Source organism: Aspergillus neoniger (assembly GCF_003184625.1).
Source record: "Aspergillus neoniger CBS 115656 unplaced genomic scaffold BO87scaffold_23, whole genome shotgun sequence".
Taxonomy (NCBI): domain Eukaryota; kingdom Fungi; phylum Ascomycota; class Eurotiomycetes; order Eurotiales; family Aspergillaceae; genus Aspergillus; species Aspergillus neoniger.
Window position 1 is genome coordinate 194,986 of NW_020291151.1, and position 27,909 is coordinate 222,894.

General features: G+C 52.3%; 9 protein-coding genes across 9 annotated transcripts; 4 read left to right on the plus strand and 5 right to left on the minus strand.

The window, feature by feature from the left end:
- Positions 1-379: 379 nt before the first annotated feature.
- On the minus strand, positions 380-4,288 carry BO87DRAFT_103245 (KH domain protein). Its single transcript, XM_025617806.1, has 7 exons — positions 3,397-4,288; positions 3,042-3,323; positions 2,529-2,990; positions 2,149-2,473; positions 1,737-2,101; positions 1,494-1,691; positions 380-1,446 (listed from the first exon to the last, which is right to left on the minus strand). Exons 1-7 carry the CDS (start codon positions 3,922-3,924, stop codon positions 586-588), a joined length of 3,021 nt encoding a protein of 1,006 aa, XP_025478040.1. The 5' UTR covers positions 3,925-4,288; the 3' UTR covers positions 380-585.
- Positions 4,289-6,809: 2,521 nt separating this feature from the next.
- Positions 6,810-8,079, plus strand: BO87DRAFT_388186 (uncharacterized protein; the record flags this gene model as incomplete). Its single annotated transcript, XM_025624845.1, has 9 exons — positions 6,810-6,965; positions 7,014-7,066; positions 7,253-7,276; positions 7,547-7,556; positions 7,706-7,711; positions 7,784-7,795; positions 7,850-7,852; positions 7,893-7,971; positions 8,075-8,079. The coding sequence occupies 9 exons, from the start codon at positions 6,810-6,812 to the stop codon at positions 8,077-8,079; spliced, it is 348 nt and encodes a 115-aa protein (XP_025478041.1).
- A 762-nt stretch (positions 8,080-8,841) lies between these two features.
- BO87DRAFT_378061 (uncharacterized protein) lies at positions 8,842-11,837 on the minus strand. The gene has a single exon (XM_025623716.1). The coding sequence runs from the start codon at positions 11,560-11,562 to the stop codon at positions 9,049-9,051; it is 2,514 nt and encodes an 837-aa protein (XP_025478042.1). The 5' UTR covers positions 11,563-11,837; the 3' UTR covers positions 8,842-9,048.
- Positions 11,838-12,535: 698 nt separating this feature from the next.
- BO87DRAFT_460458 (putative pyrimidine 5'-nucleotidase) lies at positions 12,536-13,711 on the plus strand (the record flags this gene model as incomplete). The annotated part of the gene is made up of 5 exons (XM_025629014.1): positions 12,536-12,610; positions 12,674-12,686; positions 12,749-12,784; positions 12,850-13,275; positions 13,344-13,711. The coding sequence occupies 5 exons, from the start codon at positions 12,536-12,538 to the stop codon at positions 13,514-13,516; spliced, it is 723 nt and encodes a 240-aa protein (XP_025478043.1). The 3' UTR covers positions 13,517-13,711.
- A 200-nt stretch (positions 13,712-13,911) lies between these two features.
- Positions 13,912-18,236, plus strand: BO87DRAFT_362448 (putative dynactin; the record flags this gene model as incomplete). Its single annotated transcript, XM_025621636.1, has 2 exons — positions 13,912-14,412; positions 14,478-18,236. Exons 1-2 carry the CDS (start codon positions 13,975-13,977, stop codon positions 18,234-18,236), a joined length of 4,197 nt encoding a protein of 1,398 aa, XP_025478044.1. The 5' UTR covers positions 13,912-13,974.
- A 51-nt stretch (positions 18,237-18,287) lies between these two features.
- Positions 18,288-20,253, minus strand: BO87DRAFT_362452 (uncharacterized protein). Its single transcript, XM_025621637.1, has one exon. The coding sequence runs from the start codon at positions 20,198-20,200 to the stop codon at positions 18,341-18,343; it is 1,860 nt and encodes a 619-aa protein (XP_025478045.1). The 5' UTR covers positions 20,201-20,253; the 3' UTR covers positions 18,288-18,340.
- A 1,199-nt stretch (positions 20,254-21,452) lies between these two features.
- On the minus strand, positions 21,453-23,025 carry BO87DRAFT_378063 (uncharacterized protein). Its single transcript, XM_025623717.1, has 3 exons — positions 22,937-23,025; positions 22,721-22,881; positions 21,453-22,674 (listed from the first exon to the last, which is right to left on the minus strand). Exons 1-3 carry the CDS (start codon positions 23,010-23,012, stop codon positions 21,481-21,483), a joined length of 1,431 nt encoding a protein of 476 aa, XP_025478046.1. The 5' UTR covers positions 23,013-23,025; the 3' UTR covers positions 21,453-21,480.
- Positions 23,026-23,157: 132 nt separating this feature from the next.
- BO87DRAFT_103324 (cytochrome P450) lies at positions 23,158-25,421 on the plus strand. The gene has a single exon (XM_025617807.1). It carries the CDS (start codon positions 23,304-23,306, stop codon positions 24,963-24,965), a length of 1,662 nt encoding a protein of 553 aa, XP_025478047.1. The 5' UTR covers positions 23,158-23,303; the 3' UTR covers positions 24,966-25,421.
- BO87DRAFT_427565 (Zn(II)2Cys6 transcription factor) lies at positions 25,066-27,248 on the minus strand (the record flags this gene model as incomplete). Its single annotated transcript, XM_025627410.1, has 6 exons — positions 25,066-25,777; positions 25,827-25,917; positions 25,974-26,108; positions 26,167-26,405; positions 26,471-26,932; positions 26,983-27,248. 6 exons carry the CDS (start codon positions 27,246-27,248, stop codon positions 25,066-25,068), a joined length of 1,905 nt encoding a protein of 634 aa, XP_025478048.1.
- Between the last annotated feature and the right edge of the window lie 661 nt (positions 27,249-27,909).

Consider the following 27,909-nt stretch of genomic DNA (forward strand, 5'->3'; position numbering starts at 1 on the left):
TAATAAAGGCGCAAAAAGCATGACCAAAACGAAACAGGGCAGAACCTAGATGGGTTGGTTGGGAAGTATCCATCCCAGGCAAAAGGCAAATATGCGATTGCAATGATCACTTCAAAACCGACATCTGTAGCAAGAAAAACACCTTCGTACACCATCGTTTCACTTGGTATCATATCTGGAATGTATGAACGCAAAATTTCCCATCTTCCACGGTTTGGTATCTCATATAAAACCTTTCCAAGGGCACACACATTTGGCACCTACACACCCCGGCTGAAAACGACCAAGCACAAAAAGATCACAACGAACATCTCGCAAGAATGAAAACCAGGGGTAGAGGGGAGAATTTGGCAGGGAAGGAAAGGATCACAACGCTAATGCCTTTCTCGTATTCTTCTTCCCTCTATCGCTTTTTTTGCATCTTTTCTTTCACTTCCTGACGTCTTAATTGACTTGCACTCTGTGGTATCAAAATAAATCCGAAACACGAATCGCTGACAACAAATCAAAACGAAAAACAGAAACTGAATGATGAAAAAAAAACAGAAGTCTCTTGGGGTATACTGCTGCAAATTGACATTGATTTTAACGCGGTGGCCCGATGGGGGCCGGGTATCCAGAAGTAGAATTGGAAGTACTAGGACGACCACTGTCAAAAGAAGCGCGCGGGTCATGCTTGGGGGTCATGTCCCCTGGCGCGGTACCGAATGGAAATTTGGTGTCAAAGCGCGCGGGCCAGCCATTGCTGCTGCTGTGGCTGTGAGAACTTCCGAGGACAGGCACGTCGTCCTCGGCAAGGTTCACGCCAGAATCATTCCATGGGTTGCGGTAGCCACTGTCTCGAGACTCCATGGAGACCAGTGACGCCTTCGAGGCGTTACTGGACGCATGCTTGAAGAAGGATCCGGGAGAGGCCGAGTGATTCTTGCGGCCAATGAACGAAGAAAAGGAAGAGATGCTGCCGGGCTTCCGCAGTCTCTCGAAGATAGACCCGCGCTCGCTGGTCTCATCCGAGAAACTGGGGCGAGTGGGGGAGTCGGTGACAATGGGAGCGGGCGCATGCTGCAGCAACTTGGAGTCGAAGAAGGGGAGAGACTCCTCGAAAGAGTCCGACTTGGGACGAGGAATAGCTCCCTTGACCGTAGTCGCGTCGAGGCCGTGAGCGACCAATCGAGAGATCAGGAAGTCAATGGCATCCTTGAGTCCGCCGGCATTGTTGCGAGTATATCCGAGCACAACCCGGTCTTCCGGCCCGAAGACGGGAGAAGAAGAGCCACTCTCCGAAGCCGAGGCCGGAGGGTCCGAACTAGTATCGACGGTGGTATCGACCTCGTATTGGTCCTTGAGCTTGGCACACACGTCGTCGTGGAACTCGGTCGACTTGAAATACTCGCGCAGCTCGGCAGAGCTCTGGAAGAGTAGCTCGTGGCTCTCCGGAACCATTCCCTGCGAAGGTTAGGACTGATGATATCCATGATGAGCAGTTTACTTACCAGTAAGGCGTCAACGGCCTGTGGGACCTGGTACTCGGGTCCGGAAATAGTCACGACGTCACTGGCAAGTTCGGTACTAGGGAACTCGATCTTGCAGTTCCACTTCTTCTCGAGCTCATCGATTTCAGAGATGCGCGCGAGTAGTTCACGGTGATACAACCGGTTGATGACGACACGTTCAGAGACATACTCGGCGTCCTATCCAATTAGCAACGAATCTCAACCCGAAAATGGCGAACTTACGACTTTCTCGACCATGTCCATGATCTCCTGCTTGACCAGGTCCAGGCTCTGGGCATTACGCGCAGGGGTCCGGCAAATGACATTGTCAACCTTGATGTCGTCCTCCTCTTTGCCCATGCCGCCACGGTCCATGGCGTTGGAGAACTTGACAAACACCGAGTATTTCTTCATGATGCGCTGAATGTGCTGACCGCCAATGCCGATGATACGCTTGTGGTACTGGTCTGGCACGTGGAACGAAATCGACGCCGGCATTTCCTGTTCAACAAGGTCCAAGCCATTCTTGGTAGACTCGTACTGGTTTCCACACACGTCAATGTAGAAGTTGTACTCGTTGAAACCATCGAAGATGATTTGCACGTTGCCTGTATACGTTAGTACGTGGCCCATGTGGCGAATACGGCTAACTCACTCTGGCCCATGATCTTGTTGATCTTTCCGTTCTTCTTGCCGCTGACGAATTCCTTGTGCTCGTTGGCGAGTTCAATCTTCACGCGCATCTGGTACTGGCTGCGCTGCACAAACGGGATCTGGTTGATCACCATCATCGCTGCCTTGACCGCGTCATCCGAGCCATTGATGGTGAACGTCAGGTTGTCAAAGCTAACTTCAGCGCCCGAGTTGCTGCAGATGTCAGAGAGCATGGTGCGGACGTCTGCGGGAGACGGCGCCCGGAAACCCCCTTGCGACGGGTCCGGCATGATGATCCACCACGACGCGCTGTAGAATTGACCAGCCTGCAAATGTTAGTCAGACACGAAGCCGTTTGGAATGAAGTACAGTGTAACATACCAAAGCCATGATCTCCCGCACGGTGCGCTCGACGTGCAACACTTCGGTGCCCTGAATACGAACCAGACCCCGCTGGGTACCGAGCTGAGGAAAGAGGACGTAGGAGCCGTTCATCTCCATCACCTTGCGGACCTTGTCCAAACGGTCGAGCAGGATGTTGTCGATCTTGTTCGAGTTGACAATGACATCCTTGACGTAGATCTTCACGCCCATCACAAGTTCCTGAAGCTTTTGCTTCGCACGTGCAATCTGCTCCTGCGTATCACCGGTGATGTAGACCTCGTTCTCGCTGCGACGATGAGCACCCGGCGGCGTGTAGCCGAAAATGCGAGGGAACGGCGGCGGGAAGTAAATGGCCGTGCCAGTGGCAGCCTCGATCAGCTTGATGTTCTTGCGAGTACGGCCGCAGACCAAGGTGTGCATGGTCAGCTCCAGCTTCACAGCGTCCACGTGACGTTTGAGCTAGTACCAGTTAGTTTGCCGGACGTTGATCGGTCGGAAGAAAGAACCCACAATCTGATCGATCATAATCAAGACCCTGGTCTTGGCATGCTCAGCGCTCTCCATATCGCCGTAGATGGACACCCGGAAGCGTTGATCCAGCCCATTGTCCGAGGCGTATCCATAAGAAGAAACCACCGCACTATCCGTGTCGCGGATTTTGGGGCTCAGGAGGAAGATGTCCGTGCCCGTATAGGCCGCCAGCGTATCCAAATGCTCCAAGACGCTCGCTCGGATATTCTTGGTGGTTCCATCCAGGATCAGGTGCATGTCCACGTCCACGGTCGCACATCGCTATAACATAACCCGTTAGCGTATGAAACGGATCCCAGGCACCAGAGTATGAAAAGTCGAGATATCAACATACCAACAAAATGGGGGTCTCGTTCAACACCCTAGCTCGCATCTTCCGTACCGTCTCTCCGTCACCCGTGATGCAGACGTTGGTCGCCAAACCCTGAGGGCGCCGTTGTAGCGAGGGGACAGTCTTGGGCTCCGACGAGGTCACAGCCGCCTCGACCCTCCCGTTACTGCTTTCGGTGATTTGTCGACACAATCTCCGCAGGGCGTCGACATTGCTCGCGTGAACGGGAAGCTGGTGGACGGGGGTGCCTTCGGGAGTGCCCTCGGGGAAGGTCCAGCGTTGAAGGGCGCCAGGGCTCGCATGCAGGACATCGTCGACGTCGGGGCCGGCAAGAGTCGAGGAGAAGGGCACGTTAAACGAGAGATTGACGGTCGGGTCGATTCCAGTCGGAGGAGTCATGGGCGGCGCGCCATGCGGTCGACGGACGGAGTGAGAAGTCATGTCGGTATGCGGTCGAGACATGCCAAAAGTGGGCGTCATACGCTCCCAGCCATGACGGGCTTGGCCCGTGAAATTGGAGATCTTGTGCATGACAAGGGGAGGTCGAGTCTCTAGCCCCTTGAACAAGTCGAGGGGAGAGAAGGGTGTGGAAGACCGGAGAGGAGGGAATGGCGAACGGGTGGGCGAGGAGGGGGAGGAAGAAGCGGAGGATGAGAGTAGACGGACGGGATTGGAGAGACAAAAGGTGACAGTCGAGGGCTGCAGTCGCCGTTCCCGACAGGAAGTGGGCACGCAGATGGAGAGAGGAGAAAGTGGCCGTTGGTGGAGGGTGACTGGCCACCGACGGGGGTGGAATCGGAATGGGAGGGAAAAGGATGAATCACAATTCAGGTTCTAAAAACCAAAACGGGTATCAAGCAAGAAGGGAGGGGGAGGTGCACAGATGAAGAAGAAAGAAAGAAAGAAAGAAAGAAAGCAGATTGGAAGGAAATGAAGAGGGAGGGGGGAGGGCGCGGAAGTGGGAAAGGAAAAAAAGGCAGGACTAAGGAAGGAAAAAGGGAAAAAGAAAAAAAAAAAAAAAAAAAAAAAAAAAATAAGGGAAGAAGGAAATAAATCCAAGGCAAAAAAAAGGGAAGAGGAAGAGGAAGTGGAAGGGGAAAACGAGAATGGGATGATGGATCAACAAAACGGCGTTGGGTCTGTTGGCAGCACCAGCAGCAAAAAGCTTTAGACTGGATTTGGGGGAGGGGAGGAGGAGGAGAAGAGAAGGAAGAGAGGGAAAAGGAAGGGAAGAGCAAGAAAGAGATGATGGAAAGGGAATGGATGGAATTCCTCTGGCCGAATTCAGGCAAGCAACAGAGCCAGTCAGCGCCTCTTTTCAGCTGCTTTGGTGTGGATGGATGACTGACTTTTGGAGGGGCGGAGAGAAGAGCAGCAGAAGAGCAGCCAAAGAGCTGAGCAACAAGTCAGTCAGTCAAGAGTCAAGAGTCAGAAAGTGGGAATTTCCCTTTTCTTCACACCTTCTTTTCTTTCTCTCTCTTTTTTTCCCCAGGCTCCGATTTCAAAAGGGACTCGACCTCGAGGAGCTACTACAAAGTTAAGTTACCAGCTTATACTGACATACCGTTAGGGGGGAAATCAAGTTACACATGAATTCTGTTCATATTCTTTACCTATTTAGATCCAGTTGAGCACTGTTTCAATAAATACTATAGACATCAAATATCTATCTATTCCTCTCATAATTCTTCTCATCTTCTTCTCATCGTTCAATTCCCATGATGATGATGGTCATCACTTCCCTTCGAATCCTCAGGCGGGAAGGGCGGGTACTCAGCCCAGTGTCTAGGCCCAATGTTTGCATCGTCTGGGCCAAAGTACGATTCGAAACCTGGTGTGGCCATTCCTGCTGCTGCTGCCAGTGCCACAACTCTCTCCCTCTCCCCTCGCTCTGATCACTTGCTAACTAACTATTCTTATGATTTTCCCAGCTTACGCGATTTAGTTAGTTAACCACAAAGTAGTTAGGTTAGTTACTTAGTAGGTCGGGTTTATCGCCTGAATCTCGACCTCCTTAGGGTCCGTCCCTCCTCCCCCCCTCCAATCAACATTTCCAGAAAAGAATGACTCCTTTCATCATCCACACCCGCCAACATACTTTTGGTGGCACTAGTCTAGAGTATCTGAGGTGACCTGACTGACTGGCCTTGGAATTCCACTCGGAAACTCTCTTGACTATTTTACTACTGGACCTGTCGTCCATTTCTCGTCATCACCATGGGGAAAAAAGTAAACTCAATTCTGGCACCAGAAACTCTCTCTCTCTCTTTCACCTCGAGTCAATCAGATACTTTATGAAAATGATATATAAAGTTATCCATTCCTTTAATTACCTCTCTAATTCTTCCAAACACAGCCCCTACTAGCAGATGGAGAAAGGGAGGGATGAGGGAGGGGGGGAGGGGGGGATATTCCACTCCCTCAACCTCGATTGCGTTCATCCTAGTCGTCCCTGCACGGCTCCACCCGGCTTGCCCGTTTCGGGTCTGCAAGCGAGAAATCCCGGTCCCGTCTTGTAGATCACGTGTGTGTGTTGTCATCACACTGTATTCGTCTTACTGTATTTAGATACACACTTCTCATGCCTCAGGCTCAATAATAGCCTCCCAAGGAGATAACTTACGTAGCTACACAATTACACACATCAATGCAACTGCCGCTGCATCTGCATCTGCATCTGCACTTCATCAATCAATCATGTATCCCCGGTTTGTGTCGGACACACACACACACACACCAGCTCGGAAGCTCCAGGAAAGCAAGCTGTTTGTCATCCACAGCTCGACACCTGTAGGTACCAGCCAGCGCGCCATACCCATCCACTCATCATCATTGGTTATGGCTATTTTGAAAGGGTATTGTTCCACCAGGTAAGGTACATCATCACTTTTTTTCCCTCCCCCGGGGAACTCGGGAGGGCAGGAAGAAGATAGTAAGTAGATGGATGCCTGGGAATCGAGGGAGAGAGGGGGGGTGTGGCCCGGTTGGCTGGCTGGCTGGCTGGCTGGCTCCCTCCCCATTTGCCACTGGCGTCGTCCTTGTCTGTCTGTCTATCCATACCATTCCAGTCAGGTCCGGCTGGGATACCTTATACCTTGATAGGTGCTATGGAGACGGATGGAATTCTACTACCTATTCTACCCAGCTATAGCATATACGAAAAAACTAAGACAGATATACGTATACAGTAGGGATGAAAATAGATATAGCGATAGATAGTAGCAAGTAAGTAACTAGTCATGTGCCAACCTACCCAACCTGACAAACAGACAACAGCCACCCAACACAGACCCCAAACTGAACTAACCAGTTAAGTCTGATAAACAGAACAGACAGACATACACAAGTGAAACGAATCAAGTAAGACCCCGAAATCCTGAGACAAGTGATAAACCCGCCTTGCGTCACCGTGTATCATGACTTGGACCTTTTCCCTCTTTTTCTTTTTTCTCCGCCCGGGACTGAGTAGTATCTCATCGATCGATTTCACCATGGCAAGGGGAATACCCTGTGTCACAGTCAATCTTGGTGATCACGATCATTCTACTTTCACCTTTTTACCACTATCTAAGGTAAGTATCTATCTAGTGTCTAGCCTACCCGGGGACACCCAATGGTAGGGAAATTCTGGATCCGTGGACCAACAGACACTCTTCCATCGCTCCGTGTGTGCGTATGTGTGGGTGTGTCGGAGGAATTGGGGATGATCAACGTTGATGTTAAGGTTTGGGTTATACAATTGTATTACGGGTTGTCTTGAATTGATTGATCACTTTGTAATGGGCTCTGGATATATAAGACTACAAATATATGGAGTCGATGATAACGTAGACAGAATATAGTATTATTCATCCCTCAGGTACTATTTACACAAGTACCTACAGTAAGTATCTATGATGCCAATAATAAAAAAAAGCCCCCAAGTAAGACAAGACAAAAGGACAGACAGATACCGGACGTAAGGATACAAATCCTCTCTGTCTTGTCCTGTTCTAACACTGCCTGCAGCAACCCACCGTTGATCACTGATGTAACCACTTCACCATAACCCACAGCCCACAACCCACCACAATAATGGCATGACAGTCTACAACTATATCTATCTCAACATGAAGGAAGATTAGCGATGATTTAATTGAAAATAATATTGTAGTGATGATCAAGTAAGGTGAAGGTGATGTGAAAGTGAGTAAGATCAGCCAACGATCGAAGAGAGATATATTTCGTCGACGTCATCTATCGGCGACATGGGATGTGGGTCTGGATATCACCATCATTTCATGGTAGGAAGTTACTTGCTTTACTTGTTTAGTACTTTGTAAGTTACTTTACATATCGACATTGCATGTAAATACTTTGGGGTATGTGTGTATGTATGCTCTGAGAATAGGTACTACTAGTGGTGTGTGCTGTTCATTCTATATTTGCATGCTTAGATGAGTAAGTTACTATGTAGCTGGTAGGTAACATTACATACTAGATTACATATAATGCCATAGCCATCACCAGATAATCAGCAGCAGCAGGGACCGTTAGAAAACCAAATAGACTACACAGAAACAAAGGCAAGCGCCAAAAGTACTACTACTCTAAAGTCCTTATCCATCTACTGTATATACCTCCGTACTGTTACCACTGCATACTCTGATATAAAGACTGCCACTTACCTTTCACAGTATAGACTAGACTACCGATCGATCCCTTAACTCACTTAACTAAACGGAACTACCTAACCAACTAACTTAGTAACCTCTTAGTTAACACATACCTACTTTTAGTTTCTATTCTTTGCTGCCTGCAGAATTTTCTCGAATAGGTCAGTCACCAAACTACCTAGTACTAGTACGTACTACTTACTACCCAACATATAAATGGCGCTGAGGAATCCACTACATTAGATGAACCCCCCTTTCCCCATTCAAACTAACCAACCAAGTCAACTACTAACTGCCATGTCCACACACGGCAGTCATACCATATCAGATCTTCTTCCAATAATGATCAATACATAACTTGATGAACCAATTCTGTTTTTCTATGTTCTTCCCGTCCGCGAGGAGATTCCCTAACATGACCGGCGGAGGCATGTCTGTTTCCCTATCTACCCAAGGAGCAAGGAGGTTACTATACACCTAACCTAGTACCCCTTGTCTCAGTTGTCTTTTCTATTTTCTGGTATCTTGTCTGCTTGCTATCTTCCAATTCGAATGCCGAAAATTTGCCAGCGTAATGGCCACGGTAGGTTGATGATCTTGCATTTTATATCGTGTTCATACTACACCTCCCTCGGAACCTGTCAACAGCCGTCTTGCGATGATGAAACCATTGTGTTGTGGAATCAATCATGTCACTTGACACCCGATTTCTAAACAATTTGTAGTGGTATTTCTGATGCAAGAGATCATGCGGCTATTCATGCCTTTCTTATTCTTTCCCCCCTCTTCCCCCCCCCTCATAGTGATGTGCTGCTATACTATGGTACAGGATGCTCGACACATCCAAATACAAAACGCTTTTTAGATACAACAGAATTCAAATCAATCAAAGGCAATTGATATATCCCCGGGCGAATGCACCAAATACAATCAATCAATCAATCATTGTGGGCCATCATCTCCATGTCCACGTGGTCATTATAGTATGATACGTCGTTCCTCAGTAGCGTTGAGGTACTCGGTGGACTACGTCCCTTCCCCCGTCAAGGATGACCCTCTCCGCTGGGTTACTGCCCTCGTAGTAGCGCTCGTCCCGCACAGGGCGCGTAGCAACGTATACAGGCCGCTCAATGTATTCTCTCGGCTGCCGAGCAGCAGCATCATCCATGTAGACGCTCACGTCTCGACCGCTCGGGCGCACGCTCTCCACCCGCTGGATCATCGGCGGCTCCTCGTACCGACTAGTGGGCGGGCGCACACTCGGCATCCGGACGATCCGCTCCCGGGGAAGCTCGGCCTCGTCCAGGTAAGGGGGGCGGCGAGTCCCGTATTCCGTCACTTGCACGCTGGCACTACGGGGAAACGGCTCTCGTTCATCCAAAGCCCCAGTGTACGGTCGCCGTTCGCTGGGAGCCGGACGAGCGTAGTCGGTGACTCGTCGGTAGGCAGTTGGAGGTGGCATGTCCTGCACGTATCGCCGACCGCCATACGGATCCTCAAGAACAGACGCCGCTCGCACGCTTGCCGGGCGCACTGGTGTACGGTCGTCGTAGACGTCACTTCTGGGTAGTCGAGTAGAGGGCGGAGGCATAGCCTGCAGTCTTGGAGCAGGCAACGTCTCATAGTACTGATTGCCATGCTCGTCAACCACTATCCGACGCGGTGGAGGTGCCATCACCCGTGCTGCAGGTTCCTCTTCATAGTAAGCATCATGATATCGTGGTGAGTTGGGCGATTCGCCAGCCGGAATATAACGTCTCGTAGGAGGTGGCTGCGCCAGCTCATCATAGTATCGAATTCTCTCAGGTGGTGGACGCTCAACAATAGCATAAGACCCAGCCCGCACGGATTGGGGACTGGCTTGGTCAACAAATTCACGAGCATACTCGGGTTGCCGGGCCTGATGCAAGCTGGCAACTCTGCGCAAGTCTTGATCGTCCCGGACTGGCCGGCGAGCACTAAGTCTCGAAAGGGTGCGCTGAATTCCAGGCTCAGCATGGGGCTCGTACACCTCGTACTCATATGCCGGTTCCCTAATCTGTGGTTCTCTCCGTTCTAATACTGGAGTGTAGCGCGGGGAAGCAATGTCAATGTACACTGGTCTTTCCTGTGGCTGGCGGGTCCGGTAAGCGTGTTGAGTGTCTGTGAATGGCGGAGGTGAGACGGGCTCTTCCTTGATGAATGCTTCTTCGACATGGGCCGCTGCTGGCGCTCTAGTATACGATGGACGACCTCTGTCATCCTGCAACCTCCTACGTTTCCTAGACGTCAATGGCTGAGCAGGAACCTCAGGGCTAGCATGGCGCTCTGGACCGTAATCCGGACGCGAGTCTTTTAGTTGATGGACCGAGGGCACCTTGGCGATGGCTAAGGGGGAGACTCTGGACGGCTGCGGAGCAGCAGGCGAGGTTATGTGGTTTCGCACAATTCTTACATCGCCTCCCCGCGAGAGTGATCTCCGAGACCGACGATGCCGCTGGGGCACTCGATCTTCCGGTGCTCGTCGTTTTGTCCCGTTCGCATAACCCCGTTGAGACCCATAATTATCGTCCCTCTCCATAGGCGCTACCCCGGGGGCCGGTGGTGAATACTCTGGTTCTTCATACGCGTCGGTCGGCTGGTCGGGTTCGGGATATTTGCGGACGGCGACGTCCACCTCAGCATGGTGCGGCTGCCTCTGATCATAGGGTACTAGGTGGTCTGCCACGGGGTAAGTATCTTGCACATCCTGATCCGATCCAGTTCTGTTGAGGGCTTCAAGCCGTTGCAACTCATCTGAAAAGTTCTCTGCTGGAGCTTCAGTAGCCAGCTCCTCCGAATTAGATTGGGGAGCTGGAGACTGCCTCTGCGGCTCGCCCTGCTGGGGAGAGTCAGGGGCTCTACTGGAGTAGAACGAGTTCTCGTCAAAAGAGTCACCAGGCTCTCCAGCACCAGGTGCATCCACGGACGGAGACGGTTTGACCATCTCAAAAGCCTTCACTAGCACATCAGAAACGTCAAAGTCTGGTTTTGTGTCTTGTAGAGAGGCCTTCTGCCTCGAATCCTGCCTTTTTTGTTCCAACTGTTCCCGCAGCACTCTCTCCACCCGCTGCCGCTGTAGTTGTATCTCAGCTCTGACTAGATCATCTGACTTGGTCAAAAATATGGGATCAATCTCCGAGGCAGGCTTGGGGACTAAACGCGACGGCCCGGTCGCGCCGGAAGGCGCACTTCCGGCACTGGGAGGCTGCGATGTCGCCGGCCTCTGAGCTAACGGAGCGGACGGAGGAAGCTGGGGTTTCGGGGGAGACTTGAGTTGGTCACCCGATTTTACCTGGGTGGGAGTCGAGACAGGGGGGCCTCGAGAGGCGGGCTTGCGCACGAACTGCTGGGGAACCTTCAATCTAGGGTGAGTTCCAGAAAAGATATCGTCACTTATTTTCAAAATCTTTTCATACTCCTGCATCTCCTCACTTGCAGGCAGCCTGGTAGGTATATTACTACCTGAGGCCGGCGAAATCTGGGCTGTTGCCATGGTCTAAAATAAGAAATAATACCCGGAGGACCGACAGAAAAACTTAAGTTGCTCCGAGAAGAGCTGTTTTGTCACACCAGACACCAGTAGACCGAATCAGTTTCCTGCATCAGCTTTTCTTTCGGCTGTAGCACTTTGATGCAATTCACTGCCTCACTTGACTTGGCTGAGGGAGACTAGAATGGGTGGCCAAGAGTGAGGAGTGGATAATATTGAGTATGAGGGAGGGTGAGCGAGAGGGAAGGATTGGGGGGGGGGGGAAGGAAAGGGAAGGGAATGGGAGGGAAGGACGGTGATGGCGGTGGATGGGTGATGGATGGAGGTGCGGGAAGTACGTGGACGGGGGCGGTTTGCAGAGGAGAAAAGGCGAGGCCAGCTTCGTCGAGGCGGCCAGCTTGCAAAGGCACCGCGCGCACCGCTAGTTTCTTTCTTAGTCACTTCCCAGCGCATTCACACATGGCTTGATTGGATGTACAAGTCTGTTTGATCCCCGAATGAGAGGAAATCAAATCACCTTCGTAGATATGGCCGTCTACCCAAGTCAGCCGACTGACAGCGGCTTCGGTGAAGCAAACGCAAGAAAATGTTGACCCCGAGCCTAGTACTAATTAATGTAAAAGAACCTGATCGGGGAATGAAAAAGGAAAGAGTACTAGACTAGTATGTAGCAGTGTAAGTGGAAATGCCGCGCCGGCTGCTCCCGCCATCGCCGGAGGGAGTCATTCGGTTTCGCGGTTCCTGTTGCGCCGTATGGCCCCCCCCCCCTCCCCTCTCTCGCTTTTCTTTCGCTGGTGGCATTAATGTGTCTGCGATGAATCATTCAACCCTGCGCTCTCTCTTGCGAATTCCTTTCGCTCCCAGAACATACCACGTCCAACCCTCCTCTCCATTCCTCCGCTGTAATCTCTCCTGCCACCGCCCGAGTTCCTTTTCTCCGCATCGCAACAGTATACCTTCATACCCCCGACGAACAATGGCCACCACCAACAGTCCGGCCAGTGCGCCGCTGGACCCTCGTCCGGTCTTCTTCTTTGACATTGACAACTGCGTATGTTGACGCGTTTCTCATCTCCCAGTCTACACTTCGTCACTGACCTGAGTGTGTTCGCAGCTCTACTCCAAAGGTGGGAATTTCGCGAACCGAGGTATTGATCGCAGGACATACTGACACATCTACTCCGTGAAGGGTGCAACATCCACGATGAGATGCAGAAATTGATCAGTGAGCCACTGCGACCGCACTCTCTCCTATATATATGCGCTGACCCAATCATCTTCTTTTTCTAGACCAATTCTTTATCAAGCACCTGTCCCTGAATGCCGATGACGCACACATGCTCCACATGAAGTACTACAAGGAATATGGTCTCGCCATTGAAGGTCTTACGCGCCATCACAAGATCGACCCCCTGGAATTCAACCGCGAAGTGGACGATGCGCTGCCGCTCGACGATATCCTCAAACCGGACCCCAAGCTGCGCCAGCTGCTCGAAGACATTGACCGCAGCAAAGTGCGAATGTGGCTTCTCACAAACGCCTATGTGACCCATGCGAAACGGGTGGTGAAGTTGCTGCAGGTGGACGACATGTTTGAGGGCATCACATACTGTGACTATGGCAATTTGCCGCTGGTGTGCAAACCCAGCCAGGCTATGTATGAGAGGGCGGAAAAGGAGGCCGGAGCTTCCAGCACGTCAGAGTGCTACTTTGTTGGTGAGTTGTCCCTCAAATATCCTACCTCACTGTACAAGCCCAGATTAAGTGCTGACCACTATGCTCAGACGACTCCGGTCTGAATTGTACTCATGCTGCCGCCCGGGGTTGGGCCGTGGCTCATCTCGTTGAGCCTGGGATTCCCCTCCCCCACGTGCCGGCCTCGCAATATATGATTCGCAGCCTGGAGGAACTTAGGACCTGCTTCCCCGACTTGTTTAAGTCCAAGCAGGAAGTATAGACCCAATCACTTTATGCGATAGATAGATTTTATAGATGTGCACGGCCTCTTGGGTTTCAAGATGTCACGAAGACTATGAGCGATATTATCATTCTGACTTTGACGGGTTCTTATCTTGGGTACAGGCACATACTTAAAAACTCATGAATGCACATATAGTGTAATTGATACTCACGAGAATATGACCATTTCAATAGCGCACACTGCAAATTCAAAAATAGTGGAGTCGAATGTAGTCAAAGAAAGCAGATCAGTCAAGGTGAAGATAGACGTAGGGCTACTGTATATCTTTATGCCTCAGGCATAAACAACCGTGCACGAGTCGCGTCCTGAGGCTCCGAACGGGGGAGCTTCCCCGAACAGACACCATCAACAAGACAACAACATCCCATTCCCCTCCCTCTTCCACGACAGGACAATCCTGCACCGGGGCTTTCTATCGGCCTGAATGCTTCAATATGGCTGACCTATCTCCGGGCCATGTGGTCACTTTGACCGACGGTCGGCAGGCCACCGTTCGGTTTGTTGGCTCGACACAATTCGCTGCGGGAGACTGGATCGGCGTGGAATTGGACGAGCCCACGGGCAAGAACGATGGCTCAGTTCAAGGAGAACGATACTTCGACTGCGAACCGGGATTTGGCATGTTCGTTCGGCCCACTGCCATCGCTGCAATTATTGAACAGCCCGCTCGACCGACTAAGCCAGCCGCTCCTAAGGGGAATGCCACCACCACCCCGGCCAGCCGAAGTCGCGCCCAAAGTGGTGTCACCCCAGGGAACTCCGGACTCAAGAGACCGACTTCCCTGTCGTCTGCGACTGCAAAGAGACATAGCGCCGGGGCTTCGAGTCCGACCTCGGCCCTGAGAGGAGCCGCTCAACGCTTGTCAACAAAGGTATCGTACCGTCCCTCTAGCACGCCAATAGTAATATCAAGACGCTAATGCTGGTCGCACGATAGTCCCCTACGAAGTCACCGACGAAACCCTCCTCCACGCCCCTCTCGAACAGATCGTCTGCAAGCAGCACACCGCGGCCGTCTGCGGTGGCACCCAAGACTCGGACATCCATCAGCTCCAAGACGTCTATGGGCCCGCCAGCTCCTCCTTCGGCGACAACTCGCGCATCACGGCCTTCAATATCTGCACCAGCTAGCAGGACTGGCAGACCCAGTGTCCAGGGTACAGCGTCGGCACCGTCAGGATTGACAAAGCGACCTGTGCTCCGGCCCACGGGCTCAAACAAGGCATCGGAAGAAGCAGAAAGTGTAGCAAGCCCTCAGTCTGAGGAGTTGGAGACAAGCTCTCATGATGTCGAAGAGGAGGGTGCAGATGATGCGGATCTGGCGCCCAAGGCTCCGAAGCCCACACCGAGTTCTTTGCGGACAGCTACTAGCCAAAGACCCCAACCCACTCCGTCACATCGACAGTCGCTAAGTGGCAATATTGTAGCAAGGGAGCTAGATGAGCTGAAAACTAAGCTCCGGGTCATGGAAAAGAAACGGGCTGACGACCGCGAGAAGCTAAAGACTTTGGAACAACTTCAGTCGGAACGAGACAAGTTCGAAGGCATCATCCAGAAGCTGCAAGCGAAGTATCAGCCGCAGCAGCTTGAGATTAACGAGCTACGGAAGAAGCTGAAAGATTCGGAAGCGAGGCTCGAGGAAGTCGAGCGACTCCAGGCGGAACATGATTCGCTTATGGAAATGGCCACTCTGGACCGCGAAATGGCGGAAGAGACCGCGGATGCTTTCAAGCACGAAGTGGAGACTCTCAGGTTGAGGGTTGAAGAGCTCGAACTGGAAGCGGAGGTTCTGCGCGAAGAAAATGAGGAACTTGGCCAGGTCATGAGCCCGGAAGAAAAGTCCAGCCATGGATGGTTGCAGATGGAGAAGACGAATGATCGTCTTCGAGAGGCTCTTTTACGCCTCCGTGATATGACCCAGCAGCAGGAAGCGGAACTCAGGGATCAAGTCAAGGAGCTTCAGCAGGATTTGGAGGAATATACCGCCATCAAGTCTAAATACGAGAAGACAAAACAGAAGCTGCTCGTAGCGGAAAACAATGTGGAACACCTGAAGCAGCAATTGGAGACGGCCCTTGGGGCTGAAGAAATGATCGAGGAACTTGCCGACAAGAACATGCGTTATCAGGAGGATATCAACGAATTAAAAGCAGCCATTGAGGATCTGGAGGCTCTGAAAGAGATCAACGACGAACTTGAATACAACCACATCGAGACGGAGAAACAGCTGCAGGAGGAGATTGACTACAAGGACGGTCTCTTCACTGAGCAAAGTCGCCGGCTCGCCCAGCAAGACGAAGTCATCGAGGATCTAGAATACACGCTTGTCCGCTTCCGAGAGCTAGTCTCTACTCTTCAGGGAGACCTGGAAGATATGCGTGCATCCCAACAGATCTCCGAAGCAGAGGCTACTGACCTCTCCACGCGCTCCCGGGCCATGATGGACCTTAATCTTAAGCTTCAAGCCTCGGTTTCAAAGGCGCAAACGAAGACAATCGACATTGAACTCAACCGTATGGAAGCAGAGGAAGCGGCGCAGCATTTGTCCATTACCAAGCTGTATCTTCCCGAATACTACGAGAGTGAGCGGAATGCCGTTCTCGCGCTTCTGCGCTTCAAGCGCGTGAGCTTCAAGGCGACTTTGATGACCAGCACTTTCCGTGAGAAGGTTTCCGAACAGGCGTCTGTATCTACTCCCCTCGAAGACCTCTTCATTGCCCACGAGGTCATGGAGAAGCTCTTGTATATTGCTTCTCTCTGCGATCGGTTTGTGAACTACATCACGAACTGTTCTTCCGAAGGGTTTGAGAGTATGAAAGGAGCCTTGTTCGAGATGGAGCCGGTTGAGCGCACCTTAAACTTCTGGTTGGAAGCTCTGAAGAAGAACGACGTGAACATGAAAAAGTGTGCTGTTGAGCTGCAGCGGTCTATTGCACTCTTGTCCCATCTCACCGAGACTCTTCTTCCCAGCTCCTTGGAAACGTTCGCCGACGAGCTGTGCATGCGCTCCATGTTGGCCCAGGCCTACACCGACCACGCAGCCTCGGCAATCTCACGTCTCAAGTCGCTGTTCCAGTCGAAGCTTGTGGTGCCAGAAGGCGGCGACGAAGAGCACACCTTCCTGTACAACAAGATGGAAGGCCTTGTGTCTCAAGCTCGAGGTCTAAAGGTTGCCATGGGAAAGATTAACCGCTCCCTGGAAGATCTCCGCTCGAGGTCTCTTGCTCTCTCGCAGGACGTTGTCGGCCCTTTCAAACAAGCTGAAGAGGCCGCCAAAGACTTGTCTGATCTGACTCGCCAGATTGGAGAGAACATCGTCTTCCTCATCATCGACGAAAGCCGCACGCAGCCTCTATCCCTGGAAGAAGCATTGAACACCATGTCTCAGATCTCCACCCTCTACGCCCAGCCCTCCGAAACAGGAAGCGAAAGCAGCGATACGTTGTTCCTCATCGGCAACCGACTCCGCAGCCTCGGCGGCCTCCTCGAGGAGCTCGACTCCATCACGTCCGATCTGTCCATCACGACAGAATTCGAGCGGCGTCCCTCCCCATGGACCGTCCGATCCGCAGAGCTCAAATCCAACAAAACCATCTCCCCCGACGCCGACGAAGAGATCCGTCGCCTGAAGAATGAGATCCACGAAGCATCCACCGCCCTCGGCGTCAAAGACCAAGCTATCGAAGAGCAAGCCATCAAGGTCGAGCTCGTCGAGTCCCGGATGCGCGAAGCCAGCAAAAAGGCATCAATGGTGAAAGACCTAGAAGCCGAGCTGGAGAAGATCCGCACCCGGGAAACCGAACTCACCTCCACCGTCGAAAAGCAACGCAAAGACCTCGAAGCCCTCGAAGCCGAGCGCGACGAGATCAAATCCCGCCTCGACAAAGTCAAACGCATCTCCGGCACCACCGGCGCCACCACAACCGAAGGCATCGCCGTCGACGCCGGCGTCTCCCTGGCCACCATGCGCGAGAACGAAGCCCTCCGCGCCGAAGTCGAAAGCCTCCAAGCCGCCGTCCGCTACCTCCGCGAAGAAAACCGACGCGCCAACATGCTCGACCCCTTCTCCGTCCAACGCTCAGCAGACCTCTACTCCTGGCTCGACGTCCCCCTCACCTCTGCCCCAACCACAACAAACCCCACCACCGAAAAACTCCACCAAACCGCCCACGAAAGCAGAGAAGTCTTCACCCACCTCCTCAAACTCACCAAAGACTCCAACATCTGCGACCTCAAATCCACACTTACCACCTCCAACTCCACCAATACCCGAACAGGCTGGCGCCCCTCCAAAACCAAACTCCGCTACCAAGTCCTCCGCCAGCGCGAAAATTTCTCCCGCTGGGCCGAATGGCGCGACGAAATCATCTCCCATGAGCGCGAACAAGACCGCGTCGCGGCCGCCAAGAAAGACCGGCTGGCTCGCGAGCAGGATCGTGATCGTGCGCGTGGCCATATGCCACGGAATTCGGCTTACGGGGCGAATTTCCCTCAGGGATTAGGTCATGGGATGATGGGTCGCGCGTGGCAGATCCTGGGCATGGAGCATGAGGGGAGGAAGGCTGCTGCTGGTGCGGGCGCTGTTTCTCCTTCGGCTATTGGGGTTGCTATTAGTGATGAGACTTTGGGAGGAGAGGGGGGTGTTGATGTTGATGTTGATGGGGATGGGGAAGCGGCGCTGGCGTCGTTTGATTAGGTTGTTGTATTTATGCAAATATTTGGACCTGAATGTAACTACTAAAGACACATGCACTGCTTTTGGGTTGAGATGAAGCGGTTAAATACAGACAAAACCCAGACCTATTCACTTACCAACGCAACCCCAGTATAACACCCCTCATCCCTCCACACCACCTTCTTCTCCCCATCCTCCAAATCAACACAATACATACTCCCTCCCAAATCAGCAACATACACCTTCTTATCCTTCCTATCCACCTTCAACCCAATAGGCTCATTAAAATGCCTTGCCAGAACCTCCCTCGACTCCTGCACCGCCACCTCACCACCAACCTTAACCCTATTCATCGAACACCCCCACGGATGCTCTCCCCGATCGGTCCAATATAGCATTCCCTCCTCCTCGTCAAACTCCAAATCAATCGGCTCCGGCAATCCCTCCAACACCATTTCGACATCTTCCCGACCATCAGCCGTCTGTCCAGCCGGCACCTCCAAACCAGCACGGAATATCCGCCCCTTCCCACCTTTACTCGGGCCCTTCTGCGTCCAATACACATGTCTGTTCTTCCGGTCCAATGCAATTCCCACACACCACCGCGTCATGTCTCCGCGGTGGGTGGCATCATCAAGCGCTCCTGTCCGCACCAGCACCTCATGGCCAGACCCGTCGAACCGCACCCGATGCACGCTCATCCCTTCGCGATCGCAGAAATACACGTGCTGCGTTGTATCATCAACGACAAGCTGTTTGGGGGTGTGCACCGCCCCAGCTGGAAGTAAGGTGCATATATCCTGACCATCCAGTGTCGCCGAGTGCACAGATCCATCGTGCGTGGATGTCGACTGCCCCATGTTCGTCCAGAAGATGCGTCCTGTCGTCTGGGACACGTCGATCCCATCCGGGAGAGACTGGCCTGAGATAATGGTGACGGGCATGCCAGTGGTACCTGGCTGGAACTTCAATATCCTCCCAGCGGTAGAAACCTTCTCGATATCAGAAGTATTCGCTCCCAGCCCAACATCAAGAAGATATAGCAGAGGCGCTTCTCCCACCACCTTCTTCCCGTTCACGTCTTCAGTAAGATCAGGCGGATACAATCCTCCCAACCCCTCATCAGCCTTCTTCCCGACCCTCCCAACACCCACAAATTTCTCCCTCACCCAATCTACCGTCCACCGTCCATCCAGTCCCCTCTCCCGCACATAATTCTCCTCGATATCAGCCACCGTATCCAGCCCAACCGCATCCATCAAGCGACACGGCGGCAAACTCTCCTTCCTACCAAACATCTCCTCCCACAACAGATCAATCTCTTTGGGTTCACTCACCCCCTCCGCCAAAATCAACAGTATTTCACGCTTAATCGCCGCCCAGAGACGGTTGAAGATGAACCCCGTGGACTCCTTCCTCGCTGTCACCGGGATAACTCCACACTCACTCAACACCTCACTGAGCATGGGGAATACCCGCTCGTCCGTCTCCCCACAGGTCATTAGTTCCACGGTACGGATGGACGGTGGCATAGTGAAGTGCATGTTGAGGAGAAGGACCCGTCGTGACAGTGGCAGATGGCCGCCAATTAGGCGGGATTTGTAACTGCTGCTGTTCGACGCGAGGATGCAGTCCGCTGGACTGTGGGCATGGAGATCTGCGAAGAGGGTTTTCTTCAAGGGCAGGATCTCAGGAACGGCTTCGATGACTAGCCAGGCGGTGGCGACTGCTTCAGGGATAGAGGTGAAGGTTGAGATTTGGCCCGGAGAAGACGGATGAGGGGTAGGGGTATGGGTAGTGAATTCGTGGATGTGCGTCGAGACGTAAGTTCTTGCAGAGTCAAGAGCAGAGGATGATGGATCGCTGATGTGCACGGTATACCCGGCAGATGAGAAGACAGCGGCGATGCGGCGGCCCAGGATACCGGCGCCTATGACGACAATAGGGCGAGTTTTGGAAGGATGGGGAATGGTAGTTGTAGACATTTTGAATGCTGTAGATCGGGAAAATGAAGTATAGTAAAAAAAAAAAAAAAAAAAGGTATAAGATAAATGGATACAATATAAGAGCACAGATAGGAAATCCCAGCACAGCACAAAAACCGTCCATCCGTACGATGGGAAGATATCTTATATTTATATATATATTTAAATATATATATATATACTCTACCAATAAATACCCAGTACCACGAACCTGTAATTTAATCCCGAAACTTCACGTATACAATTCCTATCCACTACAATGCCGGGAAGCCGAAGAAACCCCAACCCAACCCAACCCAACCCGCAACGGAATGACCTCGGAGACCCTCGGACACGGAACGGATACAGTTCGGAGAGCCTCGGACTCGGAACAGAGAACAAGTTCGGAGAGAGTGTTTAGAAGCCAGCAAGTACCGAACCCTGAATTCTTGGACTCCACATGGGCACATTCTTCTGCACAGTGGACCCGAAGTAAGAGGAAAATCGGTTATTGGCAAGTTTAGCCTCCTTACTAGACTGGAAGTTCGGAGAAGATTCTTCTCGGTTGGTGTTGTTGTTGTTGTGCCGGTTTCCGAGCAGGGTGGTCTTTAGGGATGGATTTCTAAAATATTTGATGGAGATGGTTAGGCGGGTTGTGGATGATGAATCAATCCTGTTTTGACCATTTTTGGGGGAGTAGTGGGCTGGTGGGTCGTTGGTTGTAGGATGGTGATGATGATGATGATGAAGGTGTTTGCTCTTTGAGCTTGCTGGGTTACAAATGATGAAGGCTGCTGGTGTATACTACTAAAAGGTGCGTTGGTATGATATGTATGTTGGGATTGAAGTAGGGTACTAGTATGTCAAGACGGAGGGTCAAAAATGTATGGATTTGGATCTATCTGATTTCAAGAGAGTAGTTGGTTGTTGTTGTTGTTGTTGTTGGAAGAGGTGGTGGTCGGAGACCACGCAGGAAGAAGAGGCGAAGGATCAGCTGACAGCTGCCTGGCTGCAGTGAATGTCTCAACATAGTATGTTATTGCTATGATTTACTGGAGGAGATGAAATGATCAGTATTTCAGTAGCTCTCAATGTACTGGGGAAATCGTAGTCAGAGTTAGAGGATATTAGCAAGGATTATACAGATTTGCTTGCAATCTTTGATGCTAGGGGGGGATTTGCCACCGACATACTGCTACTACGTGTGGGTTTATCAACTTGGCGGCTGGACTATTGGTAAGCTGGCTCGATTATTGGTAAGTGGACTCTATACGTGAAACTGTAATTGTTCAACTAATCTATTAGAACAAAAACACCTGATCCCCAGCCTTCGCCACCGCCCCAGGCATAGGCCATCCCAATTCCAGCAACACCTTCTTCATAGCCCCGATCATTGGCGGCGGCCCACACAGCAGCATTTTACTATCCGGTTCAACAACAGGCAAATGCCTCTGAATAAGCTCAGCACTCACAAACCCTCGGTACCCAGTCCAGCTATCATCAGGCCTACTCAGCACATAGTGCACCTGAAACCTATCTGAATGATCACGAGCAAAAGCCTCCAGCTCTGCGCGAAGCAAAATATCCTCCTCGGTATTATTAGCATACAGAAGCGAGACGCGCGTATCAGTGTCTGCCGGATCCTCGCAAATGGCGCGGATAAGCTGGTACATAGGGGTGATGCCAGTGCCGCCGGCAATCATGCCAATGTGTTTGGCATACCGTGGGGAGTACTGCATGGCGCCCTTGGGGCCGCGGATCTCGATGGTATCGCCTATTTTCATCTGCGCGAGGTGCTGCGTCATTGCGCCCTGCGGGTAGGCCTTTACGAGGAGCTCGATGCGGCCGCGATCCTTGTTGTTCGATATGGGGGTGTATGAGCGTGCTACGCTGGTGCCGTTGATTGTTGCACGTAGGGCGATGTGTTGTCCTGTTGGGAGGCCGAGAATGTCGTCGGGGTTCGGCAGGGTGAAAATAATGTGGTAAACATTCGGGGCGATCTCGGTCTTCTGGGTCATGGTGAAGGGTCGCCATTGTCGCGGGTCGAGAGGCTTTGGTCTCGGGATGGTGATGGTTGTCTTGGAAAGGTGCATCAGATGCGCGGGCTTGGATGGTCTGTGAGAGGCATAGTGCGTGAACTCTTGCTGTACGTCTAGCTTCGTTGACGCCCATAAACCTAGGCCAAGTGTTGCGGAGAATTGGATGATGCTGGAGATGCCTGCACCTAACCAGAATTGGCTGGCGTTATTGCCATCGGCGCCCCGTGGGAGTTGGATGAAGGAAAGCGCCGAGTGCTGCACAACCTGGAGGGCTTCTGAGGGCGTCATGCCTCGGTTATAGACTGTCACGATGGCTGTGATGACGAGACCGCTCAATCCGAGTTTGCTTGCCGTGCGAAGGAATCCCCATGGCGAGGGCTTCTTCACGTTGACGACAGCGGACTGTGACACTTGTTCGAAGGTCGGACGGTAGATCTCCACAGTCTCGGCTTGTTCCTAGGCAAGTCAGGGTATGTAGTGTGAATAGGGGTTAAGATAGTACCTCTGAAGGTAAGTCGCCAACAAAGTAGGGCTCGAGCTGCTCGCGCGCCTCATCGGAGTGGCCGATTTCTTCAAAAGCTTCGGTGGCATCGGTACCGGCGGCTTCGATGAGAACTTCCTTTCCACCGGGATGATCTTCTAGATAATTGGTAACATTGTAGACTACATTGACGGTCAACTTCCATATCCTGCGAGGCAAAAGAGTAAAGTGACTAACCCTTGTTGTGGAGGACGATCCAGAGGTCGTCGGCCGTGTTGTGCTTTTGCACTTGCTCCAGGGTGAATGTCGCCATGGCAAATTGTGTGCTGTAGGCTGGTTTATTTCGTGCAGACACAGGGCATACTTTATAACTATCATTCACACCCTGAGCGTGATGCTTCCGGTTACCCGTGCAAACATAAGATTGGAACCTCGGCCGAAGTTCGTGCGAAGTCCGTACGAACACTGGTTGCCCTAACGTGACTTCAAGCAGACATTGGAGATGCAGAGGCCAAATCTCGTCTTTAATGGAATATAAAGGTTACCCTTGCCAAAAGGCAATCCCGGTCTGTTGTCCTACAGCAGTCCATACTTCCCTTACAACATGCAGTGTCATTTCTACCTCGTAGGCGAAGTCGTCGCCACAGCGCAGTGTCTCGAAGTCGACGCCCTCTGGAAGTTCGAGGAACTCCAACGCGCAGTCGGGGGTGTATTTCATGTCGTTCAGCCTACCGGAATTTCGTTCCACACCTCCTCTAATGATACCTTGACAACGGTGTCCGAGGTGCTCGCGGCCGCGACGTCCACTTCTCCCGTAGGCCTGCGCATCGACGGTAACGCCGTGCAGACGCCACAGGGCCCGCCAGGCCTGCCGCTCGTTGGCAGCTTCTATGAGATTTTTCCGGACCACCTTGGCAACCATTACCGGCTGTTCCGCAAATATGGCCCTGTCATCAAGACTACCAATATGGGCAAGACGATTTACCTGACGGACGATCCGCAGGTGGCAGCAGTGTGTTTCGCCGAGTCAGCGTACATGACCAAGAAGATCAATTCCGATCACCCACTCTGGGGCGTCAAAGACAACACAGCCATCTTTATCGGTGACACGGAGACGGAGAATTGGCGGCTGGCGCACAAGTACCTACCGCCAGCTATGGGGCCCAAAGCAGTGCGGCACTACACGGGGCTGATGCAGGAGTGCGCACGCAAGTCATTGCCCGTGTTCGACGAGCTGGACGCCCGTGATGAGTCCTGGAACGTATACCAGTACATGATAAAACTGGCATCGCAGACTATTGGCCGCTTCTCTCTCGGCAAGGATTTCGGCCACTTCAACGCCGTCGACAGCCCCCTGCACCCCATCGTCACCAACATTGCTAGTCTGCTCTCGCTCAACAAGAAAATCACAGCCCGCGGTGAATGGTACCGCCACATGCCCTTCGGCGACCCGGCTCGTCTGCGCCACGTCCAGCACACCATCTACTCGCTGCTGCAGGAGCAGGTCGACACGGTGACGGCCGAGTCGTGCAGCACCGACGCGCCCATGGCCGACGCCGCGTTGTCTGCTACATGTGTCGTTGACTACCTGTTGCACGCAGTCGACGACGCAGGAGCGCACTTCCCGCCATCCCTGATTCTGGCCAACATGCTGATTGTGACGGGGGCTGGGTTCACGACCACATCGGCGCTGCTGTCATGGCTGATCTACTGCCTCGTCACGTACGAGGGTACGCAGGACCGGCTGTACGCGGAGCTGGTAGAACACGGTATCGTAGGCCCTGCTGGCGAGCGAAATCAGACGACCTGGACGCCGGACCTGGCACACAGCCTGCCGTACATGGACCGGTTCGTCAAGGAGACGCAGCGACTACACAATGCCTCCTTCCAGCCGGGCCGCACAACAAAGACCGACGTCGTCCTCCCCGGCGGCTATCGCCTTCCTCCCGATAGCATCATTGTGCCTGCCCTATATGCCATCCACACCAACCCCAAGGTCTGGCGTGATCCCTTCCGCTTCGACCCGGACCGCTGGGACAGGGACGAGGTTAAGAACCGCCACCGCTGCGCCTATGTACCGTTCGCAACGGGGCCGCGCGGCTGCATCGGCTTCAACTTTGCTTTGTTGGAGGTAAAGATCCTGCTGGCCGAGCTGGTGAGTAGGTACGAGTTTGTTCGTGACGGTCAAGAGGCCATCGATTATGACCCAGAGTTCCAGCTCATTCGGCCTTTGAACTTTTATGTGAGGGCTAAGCGCCGCGTGTGATTGACGATTGAGACCATTGCGTATATAAGTTGATAGACAAAGTAATTTGTAGTGTTAATTAGACGTGTTGTATAGACGTGTTGTGAATATTAGCAAGTATTCAGCCGGCACTGTGGCAAATCTCGCGCAGGGCTTTAAGAGCCCGGGAGTACGGCCCGAAGTAGCGCACATTGGTGTCGTCGTCGCACCACTCGGATTCTTTCTCCTCCTTTTCGAGCACAGCTATCAGTCGCTGCACAAGGAGATCCGACTTGCGCCGCTCATCGACTGGCGCATGGTTGAGGCTTTTGAGCGTGATGGCGCAGCTTACCGCGTTGTGAACAAAGGCCCAGGAGCGGCACACGCTGGCTGAGTATCGGTGGAGATCGAGAAAGCTCTCAATAGCTTGCATCGCGCGCTGCACGCAGTCCACGGCTACGGCGGCTGGAAAGGGCGCGCCAGTGTGGCCATCCAGGTATACACGGTTAATTCGGCAGGTCACATACCCGAGATGAATATCAAGCGCCAGTCGCTCGAGATGGTCCTGCAGCGAGACGCATCGACGCTTGTCGACAAGGAAAGGGGCGGCGGCATCGCGGATGCCATCGAGCTGGCGTTTGGATTCGCGCATGCTCTCTAAGGGGTCCTGCGGGCCATCTGTGGTTTCTTGGCGCGCTTCTTCGATGATCTGATGGCAAATAGCGAAGACACACTCCTGGAAGCTTAGACCATCCGTGTCATGTTTGTATGGGATTGAACAGTTCATCGCTATTGTTCCCAAAGGACGATCGTATGTGAAAGAGAGGAACGTGTCTTGCCAGATGAGCATCCACCTAGTAGTCATTCAGACAATGCAATGTACAAGGGCTCTGGGAAGTCTACCATAATCTGCTTCGCTCAAACTGCTCTGCCTCCGGCAAAGATGGAGACGCTTCATGAAGCCCGATACTTTGCGCTAGTCGTATAGTCGCGCCTGCGTCAATCAATACAGAGGCCGCAGAGAATAGAAGTAATGGTGCCTTCTCTTACCCATGAGGATCCACGCGCTGTTGGTATCCAGATTGTTTCGCAGACAGTGCCCAATCAAGGCCATGGCCTGAATTTGGTCTGTATTAGTCTGGTAAAAGAAGTTGGACATACGCAGACATTGAAATGACGAGCAAACTGCCCACAGTCAGCGCCTTGACTCGAATACAATCCTCTCACCACAAAGTCAACCTACCAAGCACTTTGGACCGCAAATCGCGCTCCTGGATGGGATCATCCGAGAACTGGACCCCACATGCAAGAACAGCAAACAGCAGCGCCATCCAAGAAGAGCTCGGCTCCTCCGGCGGCATCATCGCCTCGTGTGCCAGCATCCGCTGGTCCAAGAAAGCGAACAACGCCTGTGCAAACTCATCAATTGCCGCCAGCGCTGGGTAAAACGGGTACGCTTTGGTCTGGTACGCCTGCCAGTAGCTGCAATATCCATTAGCACATTGCGCCTCATCCACCAGAGCAAATACAAGGAAGGGGCAACCAACCGGATCACGTCCGAATCCTCAGGCAGCGTTTGGCACACATCGCTCAGGGTGGCCTCTGCACCCCAGAGGTTTATAAAAGGGTATGCTCGCGGCATGCATTGATTGATCAGGACATCCTGCAGAGAAAGATCTCCCGTCATCGCCGATATCGTGGTCTGGCGGCAACCCAGCGCCAGTGGTGCGTCCGCGTGTCGACCGAGGTAGATCGTTGCACCTGTAGCATCTTCGACAACGTACCGGCCAGGTGATTTGCTAGCAGGTCGAACACGCATGCCAGGTAGTCGGACAACGCTGCCAGTCCGCGGGCTGGGCTGCGAGGCAGGCGTGGTTGTTGTCGCCGCCGCCGTAGCCAGAAGATCAGCTTTGAGCGAGGCGATTTGTTCCTCAATGGCCTCCAAGCGGGAGATCATGGCCGCTGTTGCGTCACCTGGGTTAGCCGACAAAGTGTCATTTTCGAGGTTCCTGGGGAATGAGTATCAGCTTGGGCAGGGAGTTCTAGAGTGGCGGCTCACGTCGAATTATAGTTCTGAGATGGTCCCTGAGGAACGTCGGCAGGGGCGGAGGGAAGACAATCCTCGTTCCCAGTCTCAGAAGATGTCGGCACACGACAAAGTTCAGGATGGCTGCGTTTGACACAGCTGGAGCAAGGAACCTGGCCGTCGCAGCGGACCTTGCGATGTCGACAGGGGAAACAGGATCGGATGCCGCGGGACTTGCGCTTATTCTTTAGAAGCTCGCGCACTAGACCAGTGTCGTATGGATATGCGCTATCGGCCATTATAAACACCAGCTTCTATATTCCATGACCTTTTAAAGCAGAAGTGAATGGAATGGAACCAAAGTTGAGGACGGATTGAGACGGACGGCGGGAGGCACCGCACAGGCATCCAGATCACGTGATCTACACAACTTCGCTAGTTGTTAGTTGACATGCAACAGGGACTTGTGGAATGGCTGAAGGATTAATGCCCACCCGTTGATTATGGGCGGGCAGTTGCGGAAATCATGGTACCTCCTTAGAGTGTTGTTGAGGTCAAAGATTCCCTGCTATTTCCAGACGGCGATTGCTTAGTTTGGCTCTCCGGGACGCCCCCATAAAAGACATGCGCACTTTGGGAGCTATTCGTTGGCTAGCTGGTATATTCTGTAACTTTCTCGGGCGCTGCTCCCTATGGATACATTACTTTAGCTTAATTGAAATATTTGATAGTAGGAGTAATGTTATTTAAAAGACTTATTTTCATGATATTGTCTATTTGTTCTTTTTTATATTTATATTTATTATATATAACAAAGGCTATATATCTATATAAATATTATTCTATTTGTTGAACTTGTGATTGTCATAGTACTTATTATGGACATAGTATATGGGATGATGTTTGTACAGTTACTACTATCAACTTGTTTTCTTAGTGTTTCCCTACAAATGAACTTGA